This window comes from Leptopilina boulardi, unplaced genomic scaffold (genome assembly GCF_019393585.1).
Source record: "Leptopilina boulardi isolate dan_hultmark-lab unplaced genomic scaffold, ZJU_Lbou_2.1 LbouV2_303, whole genome shotgun sequence".
Taxonomy (NCBI): domain Eukaryota; kingdom Metazoa; phylum Arthropoda; class Insecta; order Hymenoptera; family Figitidae; genus Leptopilina; species Leptopilina boulardi.
In genome coordinates, this window is record NW_026137867.1 from 713111 (window position 1) to 737558 (window position 24448).

The 24448-nt window shown below is 28.6% G+C and overlaps 3 protein-coding genes across 8 annotated transcripts in view; 2 read left to right on the top strand and 1 right to left on the bottom strand.

The window, feature by feature from the left end:
• The first annotated feature begins 118 nt into the window (after positions 1-118).
• On the top strand, positions 119-3410 carry LOC127282986 (beta-galactosidase). Its single transcript, XM_051307608.1, has 10 exons — positions 119-722; positions 868-1040; positions 1112-1262; positions 1335-1395; positions 1478-1572; positions 1661-1891; positions 1964-2135; positions 2224-2342; positions 2445-2855; positions 2962-3410. The coding sequence occupies exons 1-10, from the start codon at positions 645-647 to the stop codon at positions 3406-3408; spliced, it is 1938 nt and encodes a 645-aa protein (XP_051163565.1). The 5' UTR covers positions 119-644; the 3' UTR covers positions 3409-3410.
• Positions 3399-15280, bottom strand: LOC127282981 (uncharacterized). 2 transcript variants are annotated; one of them, XM_051307596.1, is made up of 10 exons: positions 14658-15280; positions 7648-8732; positions 7439-7565; positions 7186-7371; positions 6895-7073; positions 6742-6827; positions 6387-6606; positions 6013-6315; positions 5771-5953; positions 3399-5698 (listed from the first exon to the last, which is right to left on the bottom strand). In XM_051307596.1, exons 2-10 carry the CDS (start codon positions 8564-8566, stop codon positions 3726-3728), a joined length of 4176 nt encoding a protein of 1391 aa, XP_051163553.1. In that variant the 5' UTR covers positions 8567-8732; positions 14658-15280; the 3' UTR covers positions 3399-3725. The 2 variants fall into 2 exon arrangements, with proteins under 2 accessions (XP_051163553.1, XP_051163552.1); XM_051307595.1 differs by lacking the exon at positions 14658-15280 and adding an exon at positions 8846-9053.
• Positions 9746-24448, top strand: part of LOC127282982 (prominin-like protein) — a 17595-nt gene continuing 2892 nt past the window's right edge. Inside the window, exons 1-15 of one of the 5 annotated variants that reach the window (XM_051307597.1) lie at positions 9746-10124; positions 15821-16088; positions 16215-16567; positions 16747-16868; positions 17283-17306; positions 18385-18680; positions 18908-19057; positions 19188-19403; positions 19472-20027; positions 20121-20279; positions 20360-20481; positions 21858-21908; positions 22673-22840; positions 23253-23342; positions 24243-24353. In XM_051307597.1, the coding sequence (XP_051163554.1) occupies positions 9815-10124; positions 15821-16088; positions 16215-16567; positions 16747-16868; positions 17283-17306; positions 18385-18680; positions 18908-19057; positions 19188-19403; positions 19472-20027; positions 20121-20279; positions 20360-20481; positions 21858-21908; positions 22673-22840; positions 23253-23342; positions 24243-24353 (2996 nt within the window). In that variant the 5' untranslated portion in view covers positions 9746-9814. The remainder of the gene's footprint in view (positions 10125-15820; positions 16089-16214; positions 16568-16746; positions 16869-17282; positions 17307-18384; positions 18681-18907; positions 19058-19187; positions 19404-19471; positions 20028-20120; positions 20280-20359; positions 20482-21857; positions 21909-22672; positions 22841-23252; positions 23343-24242; positions 24354-24448) is intronic. The other 4 variants (XM_051307599.1, XM_051307598.1, XM_051307600.1 and 1 more) reach the window with 4 other exon arrangements.

A 24448-nucleotide genomic window follows, 5' to 3' on the forward strand; every position in this document is an offset into this window, starting at 1 on the left:
GTATACAGTTATAGAAAAAAATTTGCATTTAAAAAGTGACATCAGATTTGTATTAAGCGATTCTAAAAACTTCAATTAGCAATGTTTGAAGGACATTCTGAAATTTTTTTAAATTGATTGCATATTAGCATACAATTACTTTAAATTGCATTAGTCATTTTGAATTAATCAAAACTGCAGATTGAAAAAAATGTCTGCTTATTCGCAATCAGCTACCTCAAAATTTTCTGCTTAAAAGTCACTTATAATTGTGACGCTCCACGATATAATATTAGGCTTAGTTTTCATGTACGGTGCACGGAAAACTGAGCCTAATTTTATTTCGGAGATAGGTCCCTTCTCTCGTGGAGCGTCACAATTATTAATTGTTTCGTGAATTTGCTCATATGATTTTTTAAATAAAATATTGAAATATTTAAAAATTTGTAAAAAGTTGATAATTAAAAAAAAGTAAAAATAGCTTCATTTATCAACTCTATTATCCAACTCCATTATCATATCACGATTTGTATGTTATCTATGTTATTTTATCGAAGATAAATGCATTGTTAAAATAACATACTCGAAAATATTGTCAAGAAAATAAAACTTCAGTTCTCCAAAGATTTTCTTTTAAGACGCTTGTACATGTAAATCTTATAAAAATGAGAGGAGTGGCATTTATTTTATTGATAATATTCACAACGATGACGACAGTAGCACCATCAAACACCAGTAAATTGGTAAATATTTATAAATACCTATGGAAGATTAATCCTCAAATTTCTAGTCAGAAATTAAAATAATATAAAAACTTCACATTTTCATCCTGAGGTGAAAATATAAAAAAAAATTTCTATGTTATTTATTTTGTTAAAAATTATTCAGAAATATTCAGGAAACAACAGTTTTATGATAGACTATGAAAATGATCAATTTCTTCTTGATGGAAAACCGTTTCGATATGTTTCTGGAAGTTTTCATTATTTTCGAACTCCAAGGCAATATTGGAGAGGAATTTTTAAGAAAATGAGAGCTGCCGGTTTAAATGCAATTTCAACGTCAGTATTTTAAATTTATAATTGTAGCAAACAAATTGTTGTTGATAATAATGAATTTAAATTTTTGTTAGTTATATAGAATGGAGTACACATGAACCAGAACCAGGTAAATGGATTTGGAATGGTGATGCTGATATCATTGAGTTTCTTAAAATTGCAGAAGAAGAAGATCTACTTGTTATATTAAGACCTGGTCCATATATCTGCGCTGAGAGAGATTTTGTAAGATATTTTAATTGTACATTTTTTTGTTATTATTTGTTTACTTGGTTTATTGAAGTAATTTTTTTATAGGGTGGATTACCTACTTGGCTATTAAGCAAAAAGGATATAAAATTACGAACGAATGATCGCTGTAAGTATTTTATAATTTTTAAAAATAATAAATAATAGAGGATTATTTAGATATCCTTGAGATTTATGAATATTTTTTACAGGGTACATGAAGAACGTTCAGAAATATTTGGAAACTGTATTAAAGAAAGTAAAACCATTTCTAAGAGGTAATGGAGGTCCCATTATAATGGTGCAGGTAATATTATCTTTTTACTTTCTATTCAAGTTTTTACGGTACTATTTTTTAAATAAAAGAACTTAATTTTTTTATTCTATTTTCACAGGTAGAAAATGAATATGGAAGCTTTAATGCCTGTGACATTCACTATAGAACTAAATTGAGAGATATATTCGCCAAACATATAGAATCAAATGCGGTTTTATTTACAACAGATGGTCCTCAATTATCAATGCTTCGATGTGGAGTTATTCCAGAGGTCTTTGCAACTGTAGATTTTGGACCGTCTTCCAATGGGACTAAAAGTTTCGAAATGATGCGTAAATTTCAACCTAGGGTAATTAACTAATTTCAGTCTTTTAAATTTAGAAAAAAAAACTTACTGAGATTTTGTATTTAAATTTTTTAGGGACCTCTAGTAAATTCGGAATATTATCCAGGCTGGTTAACGCACTGGGGAGAATCATTGCAGAAAGTTTCTTCGCTGAACGTTGTTAAAACGTTAGATGAAATACTATCGATTGGTGCTTCAGTAAATATATACATGTTCTTTGGTGGTACCAATTTTGGATTCAAATCAGGTAAAGTACTAATTTGATTATTGTTTAGTAAATATTTATATATTAAAAAAGTGTATTTTTGTTATTCTATAAATATTATAATTCTCAGGTGCTAATACTGATCCAGAATTTAGACCACAATTGACCTCATATGATTACGATGCTCCTTTAACGGAAGCTGGAGATCTAACACCAAAATATTTTGCAATGAGAGACGTAATAAAAAGTGTAAGTGCATTTATTGTTTTTTATGTCAAATGTGCATATTTAGTTAGGAAAAAGTTTAAAACACATTTTGAAATAACTTTATATATTTATATTATGTTTTAGTACCTACCTGTAAATGATTTACCTATTCCTGCTGATAATAAGAAGAAAGCTTATGGTGTTATTATTCTGGAACAAGTGATAAGACTTTTTGATCCTTTAGCTCAATCTCTACTCAGTTCAATTGTTGTACAAACCGACAGAACTCCAACTTTTGAAGAATTGCAAATTCAACAATTGCAGCTTGTTTTATATGAAACATATTTAAATTTGGAAAACGAAACGTTGACAACTTTAAAGACACTTGTACATGACAGAGCTTATGTTTACATAAATAAACAGTTAATTGGTATATTGAGTCGCATGGAGAAAAAATATAATTTACCAATAAATACCGCCTTGGGGAACCATTTATCACTACTTGTTGTAAATGAAGGACATGTAAATTATGGAGATTATTTAAAGGACTATAAGGTAATAATAAAATTCATAATTTGTTAACAAAAGATCTACTAATGTAAAAAATACTATTATTTTAATATATTTTTAAATTAGTTAAAATATGAAAATTTTGTTTTAGGGGCTGCTAAATGTAAGTCTAGGTGAAGAAACTTCTTTATCATGGAACGTGACCGGTTTTACATTAGACAATGTAACAAGTCTTTGTGAATTTAATTCTAAAATTTCTGTATCTGGTTGCGTAAATAAGGGACCCATTTTTTATCGTGCAACATTTTTTATAAAAGAAGATCCAGTTGACACATATCTTGATACAAGTGGATGGGGAAAAGGTGTTGCTTACATCAATGGATATAATATTGGCAGGTATTGGCCACTAAATGGTCCTCAAATAACTTTGTATGTTCCAGGAGTTATTTTAAAACATGGTTCAAATGAGCTTATTATTTTAGAATATGAGTATGCATCAAAATCTCTTGAAATGAAATTTATTAATACTCCAAAATTTATTACTAATAAATTATTAGAAAACGATGTTAATAATTGTAATTTAACAGATAATGTATAAAATAATTTTTTTTTATTGTTTGCAAAGTACAAGATTTGAGGACACTTTAAATTAAAATGTTTAAAAATGCATATATATTAATGTAAATTTTGCATATGTACAATAAAATATTTTTACGATGCAAACATTTAAAATGTTCATTAACTTTCGTATTTGAAGTAAATTATTAAAAATTTTATATTTTATTACAAATTTTTAAATAAAGAATTAAATTTAATTAAATATCGGTGACTACGTATCAATATTGATAAAAAGTTACTTTTGAAACGTAATAGAATAGTTTTAAATCTGAAAAAATTAAAATACAAAGTATTTTCTTAAATTCCGTCTTCCCTTTGATTTTTCTTCTCTTGCTGAGATTTCGGAATCGTAATAAATGGGTTTATATCACCATTTTTAAGAACTATTGTAGGTGTCGTTGTGAATTTAATATCGTCAATAATTTTTGATGCATTTGCTAAATTTAGTTCTATTGTATAGTTCACAGCTTCCGATTGATTCTTTAGTCTTACTTCTTTGTCGTCATCAAAATACTTTGACGGTTTGAGTTCTTTTTCTCCAATTTTCTCAGTCGTCTGACTCATGACTGTTTCAGGATATTTATTTAAAATATTTTTCTCAAAATAATGGAGACCAGATTGTTCAATTGCAAAATCATCATTTGTTCTTTGCCGAGGAATCAAGGGTTTTGGAAGTTCACCTCCGTATTTTCTTTTAGAAGTGGGTTTCATTGTTTCTGTAATATTGACAGTTTCTAAAGTTTCGGAAACAACTGTGAAACTTTGACTGTCTGGTTTAAAATTCCAAGAATTTTGTAAAAATCTATTTGAACTGTAATCCGGCGTTTCTGTAACGAGTTTAATAAAACTCTCCTGATTGTAATTTGGTTTCTCTTCATATGGTCTGTAATTATTATTATACATATTCTCAAAGAAAGCATTGTTAGGAATATAATTATTTATTGGATTATGATTGAATCCATAAGTAGGTGGATTGGGATTGCTTGTGTCTCCAAAATATTGAGGGATATAGGGACTTGAGTTAATGTAAGAAGGTTTCATAGGCTTTGAAAATGGAGGCCTTTTATTTGGATAAGTCTGTGGTTTCATTGTATTAAAAAATGGTTCATGTACTGAGAATTGAGTAGATGAATGTGGGTTTTGATTGACATGAGAACCGTAAACCGAGTCTCTGACAAATATCGGAGCGTTAACTGCTACATTGTGCACAACTATGGATATATTTTCTTGAGGTGCAATTGGCCTTTTTAAAACAATTCTGTTCTGTTGATTGACGCTCGTTTGCAAAGGCCTCAAGGACTGCCTCAATTTTTCCTCACCTTTGTTTTTAGTTTCTGGTTTTGAAATTGATCCTCTGGATCGATAAACTATTTCTTGAGATGTTCCCATATTTTCTCGTAAATCGTCAATATGTTTTTGAAAATCTACATTTTCTATTGAATCTTCTACTTCTTTTTGAAAATCTTTCACTGTTTCTTGGAAACGTTCGGAATTTTTTTTCAAATTCTCTAATTCACCAATACCCTCAGATATATTTTCTGCATCGTTTAATAAAGATGATTTAATTTCAATTTCAGATTTATTAACACTTTCTGGAGTTAATTCCAACCATGCTGTAACATTGATATCTCCAATTTTGGAATCATTGCAAAAAATTCGTTTATTCTTAAAATTATCCGGTAACTGCATTATAAAAGGTTGAAGACTTTCGATATTATCCATGGTTTTGCAAAGAACTTTAGTTAAAGTAATACTTCTAATTTGTTGCAGTTGCTGTGGAGTGAATTTATTTTCCATATTTGAATTTTCGAACCAAAATCTGTCACCTTTTTTCAAATTACTAAATTGTTGAGCAATTATGCAAGCAAATGTGGGACCAACAAGTCCTCCGCCAACTGATTTTTCTGCTAATCCAGCAGAAAATAAATCAATGTCCTCTATCGATGAATAGAGAAATTTAAATTTTCGAGCTGTTGATATTTCCATTACTCTATCAAGATCTTCCCAATTGTTTATTTCGGATAAACCACATATCGAGCGGTATTGTATGTAAGGTGGAAGGCCATGATCACGTCCTCTTTGAATATTTATAGCAGCAAGATCCATTCCAAAAGGAAATAATTCTCTTTGAAAAAGATGATTTGTTAGCTCTTCACTTATGTATTCATCTCTTTTCTGTGATGGTTGATTTACAAGACCTAAAATTATTTTCTCCAAAGATCCCGCTGAATGTAGGTGTGGATTCACAAATTCTTCATGAATTGATACGTCTGCAAATATACATTATTGTTCATTATTGAATCAAAAATTAAATTATTAATTGATTACGTAATATTACGTACTGTTGAAAAGTGGTCTATGCTTTTTATCAAATCTGACAAAACTGGGTTGCACTAAAGAGTGTCCAAAACGAAAAGCAGCTGTTATAAATTCATTAGCAACGTTTGGATTGACATCAGGATCATATTCATCGGAATATCCATTTCTCATGATTTCAAGTTTAAAAATTTTCATTACATCTTGACCTGCAACATAAAATTTGTTTATTTTCAATTTGAATAATTATTCAATCAATTTTTCTTACCTAATACAATTGGAAGAAATTCTCGATATGTGATATGTTGAATAATAGCACCAACTATTTTCCGAGTTTCTTGAAACATTTTCTCCTCGCTCCAATGTGGATTTAGCTCAGCGATTTGTTTTGCAAATCTATTATGTAGACGTAAAAAGACAACATGAAGAGATGTTAAAGCAGGATTTTCACCAACACGACCATCTCCTGTGATAAAACAACTTTGAGATAAAGATCCTAATTGACATATGTCATTATCATCCCTAGTTTCTATAGTCCTACGACTTTGAAGCTTTCCATATTGTAATAATCCTGTAATTATCATTAATTTAAAAATTACCTATAGGTAATTATTTTTGGGACTATTTATGAGTTTTTGTTACCATCGCGAAAAATCCGCATACTATCACTGTGTATTACGTTGCTGCCGTAGATAGTGGATGCATCTAAATAACTTGTCACTTGAGAAACTTGCTCCCTGGGACCAAATTCACAATTTTCTCTTGGAGCTGGTCCATTTCTTAAAAATTCCAAGCATCTTACTGCAAATTGACTAAAGAAATTGTCCCTTGGATGCACAGCGATTGGCAAACATTCCGGATGCTAAAAGTTTTACCATAAAAATTGTAATATTTACAATAAATTTATTGTTAAATATTCCATTAATTTTATCTAATTTTGTTAAATGAATTTTTCAAATTAATGGAAAATGAATAGATTGATTAGAGGATTACAAACCATGAATTCTGGTGGTTGGAATCCTGTTCCATGATCTAGACAACACTGCGGAATCGTTCCATTGAATCCTCGACTAGGTACTGTGGCTGTAAACATTTAGTTTTATTAATTTAAATTTATTTATATAATTTAATTATTTAAATAGTTCTATACCACTTATATCATGATCGACAAATTGTCCCCATTGCATCAACATATGAGAAATAGATGCCAAAGGAATATCTCGATCTTCATGAATTAGATTTGAAACTTCTCTTGCACTTGGTAATAAATCTCCATTTACAGATCGTCTAATACTTTGAATACCGTCCTGATAAAGTGGAGGTAAAAATCTGAAAATTATCAAATTATTTTAGAAGTTTATTTTTAATTTTCGATTTTTTACATTCTATAAAGTATTTTTAATCGAATGCTTTATATTTTTTTATTCCTTGTTATGCTCACCTTTGCATTGTGGACATGGCAGAACCCCACCACAAATTTTGAGCATTATTACAGCTTCCATCAGCAGTTCTGTATCGCATGCTGGCTGAAGGACATTGTGGAATTCCTCTTTTAGGACACTGTCGATGTAAACTCGAATTTGTCGTATTTACAGTGAATGGAGTATTTCTTGAAATTTCAGGATATCTAAAACAATGTTTAAATTAATAACTCTCAAAATTTTCTAATTTATAACTTCAGTTTAAGGACTCACTTATTAACAAATAATATTGATCCTTGGAGTGCAGCAAATCCAAATCTTGTTAAATATTTTGCTTCCTCTGTTTGTTCATTAAAACTTGCAACGAAATGTGCCGGATTATTCGGTGAAAGAAATAGCCCTGCATTTTTTTTATAAATAAGAAACAATGGATTTTCAAAATAAAATAATTAGTAAAATAATTTTGAGTGAAAATTTTTTACCTAATGAATGAAATTTTGGTTCTTTTATGTAATAAAGATCGTTCATAGCCTGCATTCCAAAATTAGCAGCTTCTATTAAATCTTCTTCTCTCGGTTCAATAGTTCCTCCTTTTGTTCGACTTTGATTAATCTCAATAATACGCTTTTGCTCCTTTGTCTTTTTATTCAATTCAATGTCAAAAGCTTCTGACAATTGTTGAACACGTGATTTTGGAGTAGAAAATTCCTGATCTAGTTTCGTTGAATTTGGCTCTGAATCTTTTAAACTAGAAAACATTTTTAAGTAAATAGTATTTTCACTAGATGTGGCCTCTTTAGTTTTCTGTTTAGTATCCAATAATTTATTTCTCCAACTTGGTTTTCCGATTTCTTTTCTTGAAAAATTATTCTCGATACCTCCATTTCTGGAAAGTTTTGTCATACTTATTTGTTCGTTTTGGGTTTTTTGATCATTTGATAATTCTAAGGAGCTATTTTTTTTAATTTTTACCTCAGGAACTGTTTTAATATCAGAATTTTCTTGTAATTTCTTCTCTTCATTTTGACATATTTTCGTTTCATTAATTTTCAAAGTATGATTCAATTTTTTAGTTTCAGAATTTTCTTTTCTAAAATCGTTCTCAAAATTTAATGTAGGAAATAAAATTAAATCTTTGTTTTCTTCATCGCTACGTGAGATCTTATCAGATATTTTATTTATTTCTTTAACTTTTCTTACCAAGAGTTTTCGAATTTTATTGACAATATCATTGGACAAACGAGAAACGGCGGTGAAATTACTGTTTTCTAGTTTTATTCCTTGATCTTTGTTATCTTCTTTCATAAATTTCCCAATTTTTCTTCTTCTCTTCTTTCCGAATTGAAAAATTTTAAATTGATTTAATGTTGCTTCATTTTTAAAGTGGATATTATTTTTCATTATACCTTCAATATTATTGTATAATGATATATTTTTTTCTGTCAATTTATAATTTTCGGTTTGATTATTCTTTTTAAGATCGAAAAATTCGATATTTTTTTCAGTAACTTCATGATGTTTATTCGATTGAGAAGTTAGTGCCGCAGTAATAAAAACCAGGATGATACTGCAAAAAAAAAAAATTTGTATTTATTTGTTTATGCATGTAAAGATTTTTTGTCTATGTTGTTTTATACTTTGTAAATTTGTTTATAAAATTAATAGAAAATAAAAACTCACAAATTTCCCAGATGCATAAACTTCAAAGACATTTTTTTAAAAATTAAATTAAAAGCAATTCTTTTGAATTATAGAATTATAAAGATATATCGAAAGTGAATAAATGAAAGAATTGCACGTTTTAAGGGTTTAGATAAGAGATAATCACAACGGGAAACACTAGAAAGAAAAATTACTCAATAGTGACCTTCCAGAGGATGGTCAAGAAAGTACTAACAGGTAGTAAAGTTGAAAGACTCTTGTCTCATCCTCATCGGCAGAAAACGGGAGTTGCCTGAGGCAGCGTAAGTTGTGTTTTTATTTGTCTTATTTTTTTGCAGATTTTTACTGTTAGGTATCGTTTCTTTGCCTCACGTCCTTCGTCAGTTATTAATTTACAATGAAGAACATGTTATCACCTGTTCGCTATACTTGAATTGATCATGTTTCCGTACAAGGACCTTTGAGATTTAAAAATTGATAGAAATTATGATAATCATATACCAGATTCTCAGAACTGAAATTTTAGATGATACAATATATTTATACATACTTTTAAAAAATTACTTTAAGGAATCATTTACTATATCGAACTGTATAAAATTAGTTTCCTATTTTTTTTTTCTTTATTTTTCAGGTCATTAATCCTTATTCTTAATTCAGTGATTCAATTTTGTTATATGGTATCGCAAAATTGTTTACATCTAAAACAATTTAAAAATAAAAATGGCAACAATCATGTAATATTCAATGATTAATTAATTCATCTGCACTGTCATTATTTTTGATTTAATAATTAGTAATTAATATGTATAGGAGCTTTAAGTTTGTTTATTTATACTGAAAATGCATCTGATTGGATGACTGCATCTAAATTCCACAATGGCAGTTCAGTTCCTCACGTTTCTCTGTCTGAGTGGTAGCAGACGGCAACAGTCGGGTTCATATGCACCAGTCGCTAGCGACGCGTCCCGGGCGCTGTTCGCTACGATGGTGTTTTTTAAAATGTGTTATGGCCTCCCAGGGCTTTTTATCGGTATATTAACAGTTTTTTCATTATGTATAAATCTCACTATATGTCAGGAAAACTTCGCGACAAGAATGCGTGTTATAAGTGAAGATTTAGATCAACAACTACACGAAATGATGGATTCACAAGCAGTGACTTATTCTAGTGTAAATATTACTGGATTACCATACAATGCATCAACAAAATTTTACCCCACGGGCATGGTGCAACTCTACAATATGACAAACATGTTCATAAATTTTGTGCAGAAGAAGCAAGCTTATCCAGAAGGTATGTTAACAAAAAAATCGATGCATTCGCGTGAGTTTGAACGCGTCTCTTTGTGAGATTCATCTCGCGATCCTGTTATAATTTTTTTTTCTCAATATTATGCCAGATTACGCCCAAAGAGGAGAATTATTTTTTAATATTTTTTTAAAGTAAAGAATCTATAAGATTGAACCCTCGTGGTGTTTTAAAAATAACAGTTTCATGGCTATTTATGACAAGGGCGATGCTTCTCCCCGCGACCTCTAGGTCCTTAGCAACTGCCTCAACCCTCGCTGTCTGGAGTTACTTTTTCTCTAGGTTATATTTGGCATTACTGTTTTTTCCAAAGTGTCTGTTTGATGAAACAAAGCTGAAAAATGGAGGAAATCACTTTAAAAGTAGCGAATTAGTGATTCATTATTATCGGAGCTTGTTTATAAAATAAAGTGAATCAGCATTTGGTTTTTTTTTTACATTTACGTACTGAAACAGATTCACAATAAACAGTACTTCTATTTATTGATCATATGGCCAAATAAGTATTTTATGACACTTCTATTTGTTATTTTTTCGTATGTAATTTCTTTGTCTTTTTTTATATTTACATATTTGATAAATTTTATTTGCTTATTACAAATTTGATTAGATATTTAATTTATTTTGGTATTACAAAATCAGTGTTACTTTCAGATTACAAAGTGTGTGATTTAAATGTTTTTTTTTTAAATGAATAAATTTAATTAACTACAAGATATTCTAAGGAGCATTAGTTTTAAATGTTCCGGAACATGTAACGGTACTATTATCACGCAATAAAAGTTGTTGCTTTGTAAAAAGAGAATTGTCCTTCCAACGGAAGTTAAAATAAAAAAACTAAATGCATCTTTATGTTTAGCTGTATATTTCGAATAGGTTTAGACATTGCTCTAAATTGATTTACTATTACAAGCGGAAGCGTTGTTTACTGTTGGATACTGATAGAACGTTCTCAATTCACTTATCTATGGACATTAAATCAACATTTTGTTTTCTTAATGAAAATAATTAAAATCTTACTATCGGTGGGTTTTTTTTTTTTTAAATTCCATCACGTATGTGAAAAATGGTAAATATTTAATTTTTAATTGAAATTCCTTTTTTTATGGTCTTTAGTAACTTAAGAACATTTTTTTTTGCATCTTCAGCATTAATAAATTATTTGCTATTATTTAAACCTTGTCCATAAAATGCCCTTGCTCTCAATTAACCCTACACTCTATGCCTCTTCATTTGGTGAGATACATGACTCAATCTTTTTCTAAATGTTAACTTTTTTTAATACTCCAAATTTCGTTTGAAGTAAAAGAAACAGGAAGAATTAATTAATTGTAAGTTTTTTCTCACAGAAATCTTTGCAATGAGTATTTTTTGATGCTTGTTAAAAAATTCAAAAAAATGTTAAAAAACTATGTTATCTAGGAATTATAAAGAAGAAATATGCATCTCTTTTTTTTTGTGATGTAAGATAAGTTTCTTTAAAAAATATTCTTTTTTTCTAGTTTCGCTTGACACCGAAAAATATTTCGTTGACTTAGGATTATGAGAGATCACAGTGGTGTATAGATAAATATTCTTCTGTCTCTCGAAATCTTTATTCGTTCTTTGCACTGTGGCGAGGTCATGACATTATAAGCGTAAACCGGAAAAGCAGAAGGAAACCAAACGTTCGTAATTTAACTTCTTTTCATGAAGAAATCCTAACGGAATATACGCTTCTTGCTGAGAAAAATAATACTGATCTCACATTGTTTGATGTTGAAGGAAATATGGCTAACAATGAGCGTTTCTAGAAACCTAAAAGCCCATTAAAATTTTTTAAATATCTCTAAAATGTTTGCGGAAATAATTAGAAGAAAAAAAAAAGAAAAATTGTTTCAGCTTTTACCTGTTCATGGTTGATGTTTTGGATAACAAAGTCAGCTGATTTCTTATCAAAGCACGGTCCTGGAAAATCTTATTGTCATGGAATTTTTTTCAAACTATATATGAAAAACTTGGAAATGTCGGGGAATTTTATAAAATATTAATTTCCTGTATTTGATTCGAGAAAATTTTAAGCAATTTTTAATTCATTGTATTTTCTCTTATCATTTCTTCTTATCAGTTTTATAACTGATTTTTATTATACATCTTTTTTTTTTAAAATCTATTACAATACTCTCACTGAAAAAATTTGGTTAGAATAACTAGAATTCTGATTAATTACGAATAACGAATTACGAATACTATTTTTCTGATTATATTTCATATTGAAAATAATTCGTATTTACAAATTAAAATGATTTGTAATTGACGCAATATTTATAAATTATTATCGGCTTACCGGAAAAGATTACTCATTCTGAGTTTATCAATATTCTTATCCATTGCTTCCGGAGGATTTATAATCTAATTTTTAATTGCCACATGTTTTAATCAGAAAAGCACTTAAGAAATAAAAAAAAAATCAATAATCAGCACTGTTAGAAATATTCGCAAAATATTATCAATCAAGGAATACTATATTTGCAAATGACGTCATATTTGAATTCAGTTGGGGTCCCATAGACCCCACGGTTGGTTGAATCCAGTTAATCGGTCGAGGTTAAACTCTCGTGTCATTTCTGGCAATGTGAATGTAGGTGAATGCATTCGAGAGGAAAGTGTATAAAATTTATTCCTTATTCTTCAATGCAAAAAATCATCTCAGGCACTGTACTACTTGTTAGGGAATTTGTCTCTCTCTCTCATTCTATTCGTCTTTAATTTATTCCTAACTGGATAAAACTGTCGCTATATTTTCATTGAATAATTTTCTGAAAAGTAAATTAATTACTTTTACCTTTGTGGTTGTGAATTTTTTTTTGTTGTTACGTAAATAATATTAAATGATGCTATCTCTAGAGAGCAAAGAGACATTTTCTCATTGAGGCTAACCTCCCACTACTCTCAGTTCACAGTATAAAATTTCCTTGGGAACAGGAAGTTGAAAATATAGGTCACTTCTAGATCTAGACACTTAACTATGTTAAAACTTGGGGATGGAAGTGGATAAAAGCGAGAGAAACTGCTAAGAAGCATTTGGACAAATAATAGAATCTCTGTTCGTTTTGAATCAAGAAAAAATAAATCTCAGAACAAAGAATGAAACCTACTAATTTTAGTCAAGGATCAAATATATTAACAAATAAATTATTGTTGAGGCCATTATAATTAATCAAGGTAAATATTACAAAAATTGTATAAATTTCGAAATTAGAAAAAAATATTCCTGAAACAGTATTTTTTTTTCTATTACCGGAGCAAGAAATTCCGGAAAGTTTGGCATTTGGAAGTGATTATAATTATTTTATTTTTGTTTTCCAGTTTTATCCATGCATATTAAATCTTACTCGGAAATGGTCAAAGTTTTATTGACTGAGGTGTTCAAACGTGCCAATGGCAAAACTGTGTGTCTTATATATTGTAGCATATTAAAGAAAAAAAAAAAAAAAACTGGAGAAACGAGCTGAACGACTGCAGGCTCATACGGGCATGGAAGCGAGGAAACAGAATGTACCTCGAAGATCGCACGATATCTAATTCTCGTATTTCATATTGAGGCGAGATCACATCCTATAGTGAAGAAAAACATTAATAACGAAAAACTACTTTTCCGTAAACGGAATGCAATTAATTATACTATTATGGTAAATAGAAAAGAGCTATGTCTAGACAAATATAACTAATACTCAGATTTTCCTAAAATATTTCAACTATTCTCATTGAATTAGAGTAAAATCTCAACCAATTAATTTTTTATAATAAAAAAAATTAAGTCGAAGGAACATTTAATTATTTTGGAGTCCTAATTAACTTTTTAATCTTTGAACTGCATAAGAAAATTAGAAAAAGAGAAAGAGTTGGTAAGATAAAACAATACAAAAGAAAGTGAGAGAAATAATAAAGAATTTGTTGGCTAGAAGAAAATATTTTCTTCATCGTCTGTTTTACATACACTTTTCTTAAAGTTTGTGAATTATTTTAGAAACACTACAAATTTGAACTAATTTTGAATTCATAATAATTTGTAAATGAATTCTGAAAAGAAGAATGGCCTGTGTATGGTTATAAGTTGATTCGTCATAGAAGTTCCGTTACGTTAGAGAGCACAGTGTCCTCGAAACTCTGAATCATCTATACACTGCGGCATTCAAAGGTGAAAATACAATAAAGTAATATTGGGTACATATTCGAATGCTTTATACAAAAAAAAAAGTTGTTTCACTGGAGAACAAAAGGAAATTTACTTCCAAACTGATATAAAAAAAAAAAAACAATTATGTATTTGAGGGAGACGGAACTGATGTTCTGATAAATTTCATGTGAAGTGTCTAATAATATTCGAACGAAATGTGAAAATACAGAAAGAACTATTATTATTGTCATAAATCAGATTACACAATTCAACAGCTCTATAAAAACATTATATATGATAAAAATATCACTGGGATCGCAGACAGGCAGACGACGTGGAAAAAATTAAGTTAATTTTACCTGACAGGAAATATCTAGTCCAATATTTATTCTGCTACCGATTAATAGATTAGTTTATTCTCGTAACATATACATAAACGGTTCATCGACTTATCGAACGGAAACTCTTTACCCCCAATAAAAAAAAAAACGCAACCAAGGTGAATGAATTCGATTTTTTTTTTTTTTATTTATTTGTATAAAAAAGTACTTGATATTACAGAGATATTACAAGAAGAGTTTACACTTGATTATCTGAGTAAATTCCCCCTCTGTTTTATCGAACTCTCAGAATTCTTTTGTTAGACAGTCATTGCCTTTCAGACTTCAAGGCGTCCGACACCATCATTTCGAAATTAAATTAGATGGCGGTAGCTAGAACACGTTTTTTTTTAATTCTTGTTTTTTGTAGATAAAAAGTAATTTTCTCATGTATAACTATTAATATATTCAACATGCATGACTGTTGAGGTCAATGACTTTGAAAAATCGATTACACTCGTCGTAGCAGGAGCTTTACAAAAGTTTTACAGAAAACAGGTGTAAATTTACCTATTGGTAAACAGCAACTAAATTAAGTTAGTTTCTTTGTTAAGAAATTTTTTTTATTTCTCAGTACGATTTAAATTTATAAGTTTTATACTTGGCAGCAAAAAACAAAAATTGTGTCATAATAAGTTTCTTATTTAATAAAGAATAAATAAATAATAATTTTTCAACTAAAAAAAAAAAAGTAGAAAATATTTGAAGTAACATGTACTAAAATGTACAATTCTAACGTTATAATTATATTACACGCCCACGTGTTTATTCATCATACCCACATACATTAAATGATTCTACTACCAATTTAACAAACTTTCATAATGGAAGAAGTCGATCAATTGTAATTTATTTTTAACATCTGATAGAAATATCTATTTTTTATTTTGTTCTATTCAAATTATTATATTTGTTTTTAATTAATAGTTAAATATTTCAAACTGCATTATTACCATCTTATATGATTAATAATAATTTTAATGAAAATCTTATATGAAACTGGGCAGAAAACCTGTGTATAGTTTATAAACGGTACTTTTACTCTACTTCTTATTTTGTCTCTAATTATATTTTTTTTTATTAAAGAAGAAAGATTATGTGTCTCAGCTGACACTTAGAAAATTATGAATTTTTTGTTACAGGACTCATTACGACAGTAAATGGTGAATTTAAGTTGGCTGATCCTGCGAAAGAGTGGAAAATTATTGTAACTCATTATGGAGGATTGGCTGGACTTGCTCTGGCGGGTCTTCTTCTCGCTGCAATACTTCCATGTGTCGGATTATTTTTCTGCTGCTGCCGATGTGCTGGTAATTGTGGTGCTAGAAGCGAACCATTCGATAAAAAACATGATCATTGCAGAAAAATTATGCTCAGCACTATCCTGATTTGCGTTGCCACAGTAATTTTGTAAGTAATTCAAATTTTTAATTTAATTATTAAAAATTGTATTGAGAAATATTGATTTAAATAATTAACTCGACATTTATAGTATAAATATACATAAATTATTGAATTTGAAATAAAAATTTTCAGATTTGGTGTCGTTTGTGCATTTGTAACAAATGAATATATGCATGATGGTACTAAACAGTTGCCAGAGAACATGAAAGTCAGTCTTAAGGATCTTAGACTTTATTTGATGACTACGAAAAAACAAATTGAGACTCTTCTAATAAGCAACTTTCATGAATTGGAAATCACGTTGAATAACATTCTTCAACAAAGTGGAAGAATTGTTACTGAAAGACTCGCTGAATATTCTCATGCTGTTTCTCTTATGAATTTGAATGACATCGTTGCAGGACTCGATGCAATCAGAAAGGATCTCAGAATGATGAACAAAATTACTCAAGATCTGAGGGTCAATGCCTCTGAACTTGACATTGGTAATCATAGATTTATTTCTCTTCAAATATTTATAATTTTCATTTTAATGATACATTTTAAAACTATTTGATCTACTTTTATTACCCATTTGTGATTTATTTTTTAGTTATATTATTTATTTTTTAAATATTTCATTTTACAAATAAATTAAATTGGCTAATGAAACATTAAATTTCAGTTGTTCGTGGAGTGAGAAGGAATCTGCAAGATACGTTATCATCTTGCAATACAAACGCCTGTAAAGAAGTTTTGCACCAATATAAAGTGAGCGAAATGTCCGTTCAAGTCGACTTTGATAAGGTGAGTATTATTTTTATTTTAACAAAATGTTTACTAACTGGGAAATTTGAAAATTAACTCTGGAATTTAATAGTTGAATCAGGGATTTTTTTTATAATATTAATTAGAGTTTTTCACTTACTCAAAAACTGCGGACTTCCATGCGACACAATTAATAATTTACATTCGCAGTAAATAGAAAATTTTACATATTGTAATCACAATTTTAATAAGCAGAAAAAGTAAAAAAAATAACAAAATTTAATTAATTTTTGCTTATTAACTACAGTTAAAATAAAATATAATTTTTATTAACAAGAAAGTAACTGGGAATTTATAGTCTAATGAATTTAATAGACAACCTACTTTATACGTAGAATTGACATCAAATGGAAAATATTTAATATTCCTAACGCTTTTACCTCTTTGTTACAGTACATGGATCGATATTTTCCTAAGGTATGGAAAAAAAACTCATTGTTCTTGAAATTTATGTTGAATAATTAAAGTTGAAATCATTTTAGTTTTAGTTACTAATTTGAATTCAAAAGTTTTGTCGAAAAATTTATGAATTGCAGTAATATTTGTAGTCTAGCAAAATATTTGCTTTGTTTCATTTTAATTTCAGTGGAAAATTGACTGACTGCAAAAGCATTGTGGCAAAAATATTTAACTTTGAATGAAAGACTATTTTTTTTATCTATTATTTTTTTTAGCTGTAAACAAAAAATTTAATGGAACGTGTCGTCTTAAATAATTGAATTTGTATTATTCCATGCTTTCCGAAATAGCTTGAGTCTGTAAGTCGTAAGCTAATGCATGAAAATTTATTATTTCATTTTTGCCAATTATTATTTATTATTGTTATTTAAAGTACATACATTTTGTCTTTTTATGTTTGTAGACATTTATTTCGTTATACTGCAAATATTTTGTTTTGTTATTCTTTCTCCAACATTCCATGTTTTAATTAGATATAACTATTATATAATTTTTTTTTTTGATAGAAATTTTTAGAATTTAACAGGATTTTTAAAACTGAATTTAGAAATTTTAAAATAACATTATTAAAAAATATTTAATTATTGCTTCTATTGGGACATTTTTGAGAAAAAACAAAAATGTCGCATTTCGAATAATGATCAGATTAAATATTTTGGAGTAGAGTAGTTCATATAGTGTCGCATGAAATAGTTACTGCAGACAGGAGTTATGATTTTTATATTCCTTTGATGTGATTTTTTCTCAGTTTAATCACGATGGCTCGAAATTACGTTCATCCTACAAGTTTTTGCACTTCATATTTTCTTATGGAACCATTTTATAGAATGTTTTCTGAATAATTTATGATTTAAAAGAAAATAAATTTTTGAGAAAATTGAGTCTAATAATGTTTTTCTTTTCGGTCTTAAATCAGAAAACATTCTAGAAACGAAAATCACAAGAAAATTTGAAGTGACAAAACCTTTGGATTGAACTTAGTTTAGACCCACCATACTATATTTTGATTGTTTTACTGAAAATTTTTTTATTTCAGCTTCCTGATGTAAATGGAGCTCTTGACAACATTACCCATTTAATGGAGGACAATATAGTTTCCGAAGTAAGTCAGGGAAGAGACTCATTTCTCAGAATTCAAAAGGATATTCAACACGCAGTTAATGAAACAATTCCAGTTGTTAGTTCAAGCATCAGAAGAGCTGGCGATGCTCTTGAAAGTGCAGCTAGAAATATAACTAATCTTATTGATAGTTTCATATTTGAAATTACAAAATATCACATTCCTGGTTTTGACCGAGCTAAAAGTTACATTGATCAATACTCACCTTACAGGTAAAATTCTTTATTAATATTTTTGAAATTATTCATAAAATTCTATTTTTTAGTGGAATTTTTCTCAATACGAATAATCAACAAATTATTCATTAGGATTTTAAAAGATTTTTATTTTCCATTAATTTATATAAGTGTTTGAAACAAAATTGTCTCTATATGTATGTCAAAAATAATTATATTGGTACACACTTTAAATATATATTTAAATAATCATAAACTCGTAGATATTATCTTGGCCTTGGAATATCAGGAATATTACTCACAGTTTTAATGTGCATAATCTTCGGACTTTTCTGTGGTATTTGCGGAAAACGACCAGATGGTTATGGAGATGATTGCTGCGATAAAGGATCCGGTGCACGATTTTTAATGATGTAATTATCAATGATCATGTTTTTGCAGGGTGGACTCTAGTTTTTTGTTTTTTTTTGTCAATTATTAGTAGCCATCCTGTTTTTAATAATTTTGTTTTAAATTATTATTAATATTAAAAAATGATTCTAGGGCTGTTTGGATTATCTTCTTGCTAACGAGTATTTTAATGATCGTGACTGTTGCTCATATGATCACAGGCGTTGCTGCACAAAGAGGAATTTGTGAACCTCTAAAAAATCCCAAGGACAATAGAATGTTCAAACTCTTAGATGATTTCGTACAAATTAAACGTCTCTTGTATCCGAAAAATCATAATGCCAATATCAATATGAGTTACATTTTATCGTAAGTAATTATTTACAATTCCACATTTAAGATTAAGAATGGTAAACAAAAATTAATTTAATTTCTAGGGCTTGTCATGCAAATAAAACTCTGTATAAGGTTCTTTTATTTGAGAACATAATCGATGTGAAAACATTGCGTAATTATGTTGAACGCTATGATATCAACAACACGATTCAGGAGCTGAGACAGAAGATAATATTCTCACCGGGAATAGTAATTTTTAGTGAAAGAGCCCGAGGAAAATTAAATGACTTGGCACAGAGTGGACTGAGTGACATTAAATTCTATCAATATGCTGAGGTTCTTAGGGAAAATATCACGAACATTAATCTTCGACATCTTGCAACGAAATTACGAGAAGTTGCTAATCAACTACCTTATAGTTATAAAGATACTAAGGACAGTTTGGAAAAGAATGCACACGACTTGGATCATTATCATAGAGACTTGGTGATGCCAATGGCAACATTGGGCGAACAACTCAGCGAAAGTGCTTTAACTCTTCAGGAACACATTAAATTCAATCACAGCTCAATGAGTGAGGCTATTCACGTTTTAATAAATGAAGTTACAGAGGCGCAAGATTTTCTCAATAAAGAAGGTCCCGAATATGTTCAATTGGTAATTTTTTTCAGTTATTTAGAATAATTATTATTCTGATTAGTATTGTTGAGATTTTTAATTATTTTATTATTATATTTGTTTTTTTTACAGCTGGCAAGTAGATTCGGAGAAGCATTTATTTCTCAGGTCGATAGTTTTCTGGAACATGTCATCAGTAATGCTTTGAGTAATGTTGGAAAATGTGGACCCGTATCAAATGCATACAATGCTACACTGGTCGCTGGATGTAATAAGATCCTTGATCCTTTTGTAAGTTTTTAAATTAAAATTAAGGACCTTAAAAAACAAGTTTTATTTATTTTAAAAAATAATTTATTTAATAATTTCAGAACGGTTTCTGGGTGAGTGTAGGATGGTGCTTGATCCTGTTTATACCGACCATAATTCTCTGCGTTAAATTGAGTGCTCTTTATCAAAAATCCGATCCATATCCAGGACCCTTGGTTGAGGCGTAAGTGTTCCATTTTTCTCAATCAGTTTAAAAAATTTTTAAATAATCTCTCTAGTTAAGGATTTATGAGAGTTTGGAGCCTTTGTTTTTTCGATTTATATATTATACAAAAACGAAGGGCAGTAATTTCTTAAAAAATTAAATTAAATTCACCTTCCTAATTTTTTTAAAGAAGTTACTGCCTTACGTTTTTGTGGTGTGCATTTTTAAAGTATATTTATGAACCTCAAAAATAATTGTATCAATATTTATACTAAAAACATTTCTAAAAATAAGTTTTTTAAGCGTTCAAACTCTCATTAACCCTTAAATATTAGTCATTTCGGAAAATAATTTTTTTGTTTTTACTAAGTTCTTTCTCTATTCTTAACGTGATTATACGTTATTTTATTACTCGTTTGCATAATTTATGTTGAAATAACATAAATTCTTATAATTTTTATTTAACGCCTCATCTCTATCTCAAAACATAAATCAATCTTATGTTTAATGTTTAAAATTCATTCAATTCATAAACTTTCTCATCACTCTCATTGACTCAAACATAGCATGTGGTGTATACTTGTGCTTAATGTTTACATATAATTATCGGCATGTATTTTTATTAAATTTTCATTTATGAACATTACCGAACAGATTTTTGCAGAACTTCTTCGTTATAAAATTCAATACATATATTTTTTTTGGAGAAAAATATTAAAATATAGATTCAATTTATTTTTTTTTAATATTAATTGAAACTCTCAAAACAAATTAAATTGACTATTAATATTTATTTAAAAAATTCCCTTTTCTGGCACACTTCTGATCGGTAGTTTTTTAAAATATTTTTTTATTATTAAAGATCACTGTTTATTTTTAAAAATTCATTATCAGTTTTAAAAAAGTAATTGTCATTTTCAAACATCAATTTCAAAATCTATATTTTTATATAGGTAGACCAAAATAGTATTTAAAGTAAATAAGAACGTAATATTGCTTAATTAAGAATTAATAAGTATATGAACACTCATAAAAATGACTAGTTTTAGATTTTTTTTTAGATTTTGCTTGTACAAATGAACAAATCAAACAATCAACCTCTAAAAAATTCTCTAAAAAATTGTCATTTTTCAAGCATTCAAACTCTTATTAAGCTTTAATAAAAATTTTCAAATATCACGATTTCATTTGATTAATAAAAGCTCTAGCCCTATTCTTTCTCTCTGCACTTTTTTTTTATCGTAGAAAATTTATCGAAGGCTCTGCCAAAAATAAAAAGGCAAAGCGTTTCGCCCCATTATGGAGTGCGTTAGTAAATTTTAAGTTTATAATTAGTCGCTAATTAATGTTTGGAATGGTTGTTGGAATCTAACTGCTAACACGCTCCGTTCCAGTGAATATTTGTATGACGCATATGCCGACAGGGATAACATACCCCTTGCTCAGTAAGTATATTTTGTCAAAAAATGACAAATCGCTATTTACTCTAAAATTTTATTTCGCATTTACCCTATTGCAGTTTCTTTTTTATTTCTAAGAAATTTTATTACCTATCCTATATGATTAAATTCCATACAGTATAAATGTTTATTGAATTATTTTGAAATTGTGAAACTGTATTCCAAAAATTAAAAAAAAAATATTTTTATTTTGAAACTTTATTTGATTAGGTTGACGTTATTGTTGAAGCAAAAGCACTTATACAGATTTTTAAAACAAGATGCATTAGATATTTGATTTGCAAGTTTCGCTTATTTTTATGATTTTTTTTTTTTTTTTAATTTCTTTTCAAAGTGTTTAACGTTTGTAAGCTTTTAAGTTGTAGAAAAAACTAATCTAAAAACATTCGATAAAAACACGAAGCACTTCACATTATAGAATGGTTGGAAAAAACATTTTTTTTTTTTTTAATTGATATTTTGATATATTATTTGGTATTATTTTGAAAAACATTTTGATTATTGACAATTCATAAATTTTGAAAAAATCTAAGCTTTTATATTCTATTCAGAAAATTAAAATAAATTCGAATATTTCAAAATTAGATTATAAAATTGTGAATATTAAAAAATTGAATTTAAATAAGTTTCCATTTGATTTAATAATTTAATAAAGTTTTTTAGAGCCATTCTATAAGACACCTTGTATGATATCGCACATTAAAAATGGCACATTGCTCAAAGTTGATTGAATCACTCTCTATTTTCAGTGTTCACGATAAGAAATATGTATCTCACAATAGACATCATCCTTCATCTTATCCTGAGAGTTATGAGGGTCCAGTGAGCAGTTACAGTGATAGAGAAAATGAAAGAATACACGATGCTCATCAGGGCTCATCTCATAATGATTCAAGATATGCAGATGTTGCTCCTAAGTAAGTCATTTGTTCACGCTCACACATTCATAAATTTGTCAGTCTTATCAAAAAGATTAACGTTTCAAATTCTATTCAATAATTTATAATTGTTAAAAACTTTAAAGAAAAATCAAAAATTAACATTAATTTATTACCAACTTGAAATTAATTTTTAAACAAAATTATAGAAACGTTAATCTTTTTTATGATAGTTAGAATTTATGCTGGTAAATTTGAAAATTCATGTACATTTTTTCTCATTTTGAAATTTTCTTTTTATTGAAAATTAATAATCTGTGGCTAATTTTATGGTGACTGGATTTAGAAAAAAAACGCACTAAAAAAATATAAAAAATAAAAATAGATTTTTTTCTTTCAATAAGGTGAAAAAATGTCTCGTTTCGACACTTATGCCTAATTTGGTTTACAGTTTCGCTCTTCCGTGGCAACGCCACGAATCAATCGCGTCCTCTATAAGTGAAAATGACAATAAAGTATTTAGTATCACACTTGATTCGCAGTAAGTTTAAAGCCAGTTAAGAGTTTTATCCGCTTTTGTGCTGCGTTTTATGCTCGATTTGTCAGTATTGGTTTTTTGATTGAACCGCTACTATAAGCAGATTTATCAATCGGCAAATTTTTATTTCATTTGTATATGTATATTTGTGCGAGGTTCCCACTCATAGAAAACGTTTTTTGTTGTTCGTTACCAAGGTGTTTGTTTTTTTTTTTTTTTTTTTTGTCTTTTTTCTTCCTGGTGCCTCATTTCATACGAAACTCCGCTGGTCACACATTTTCTCCCGGTTATTTCTAGGTGAGTGTGAACCTTGCGGGGGACAACTTCTCGCGTCTCAATACACTTCTGCACGTAAGTTGTGAGGCTATACTTACAATCATTTGTATTTTATTTTTGTCTTCTTGTAACATATGCTTTCTTATATGCTCAGCAAAGTTACACAACACTTTCACCACCTTTGCGAGACAATTTAAAGGGATGATTGCTTTTTACAGGGTTTTATCACACACAGTTCATTACTCGACTTATTATTTATTTTCATTTACATTATTTAGATAGGTTTACAAAATTTGATTTATCTTTATTGGCAAAATAGTTTTATTCAAAAGTTAATTGCAAAAATTAATAGAAATTAGAAATAAAACTCAAGAAACATTACAATTGTGATCAATGCTATCTAAGCTATTTTCTGTTGCGGTAATTAAGGAACTTTGAGGATTATTTCACTGTTTATTTTAATATTCGTGTCGCAAGTGCACCAAGGAGTTCCTGTAAAAATATATTTAAAAGATAAAAATTTCATCGATGATGTATTTTTTTCTTTATCTGCGTATTTCTACGGGTACGGTTTTAAAAAAAAACCTTTTTTTTTGGATTAAGAAAATAAATTATTGCTTTTTACAGGAATTGGGATTTTCCAAATGGAGGTCCACCGAGATACCAACCACCAGCCGCTGCTCCTCCGCTCAGCAATGAATATGAACGACCTCCACCGTATTATTATCCTGGACCTGGGTAATTATTTGTTTTAATTTTTTTTTAAAAATTGAACTAAATTTTTGAAAAAAGTTGATTATAATTAAACTGTGAACAAAGTCGTAGAAGCAATT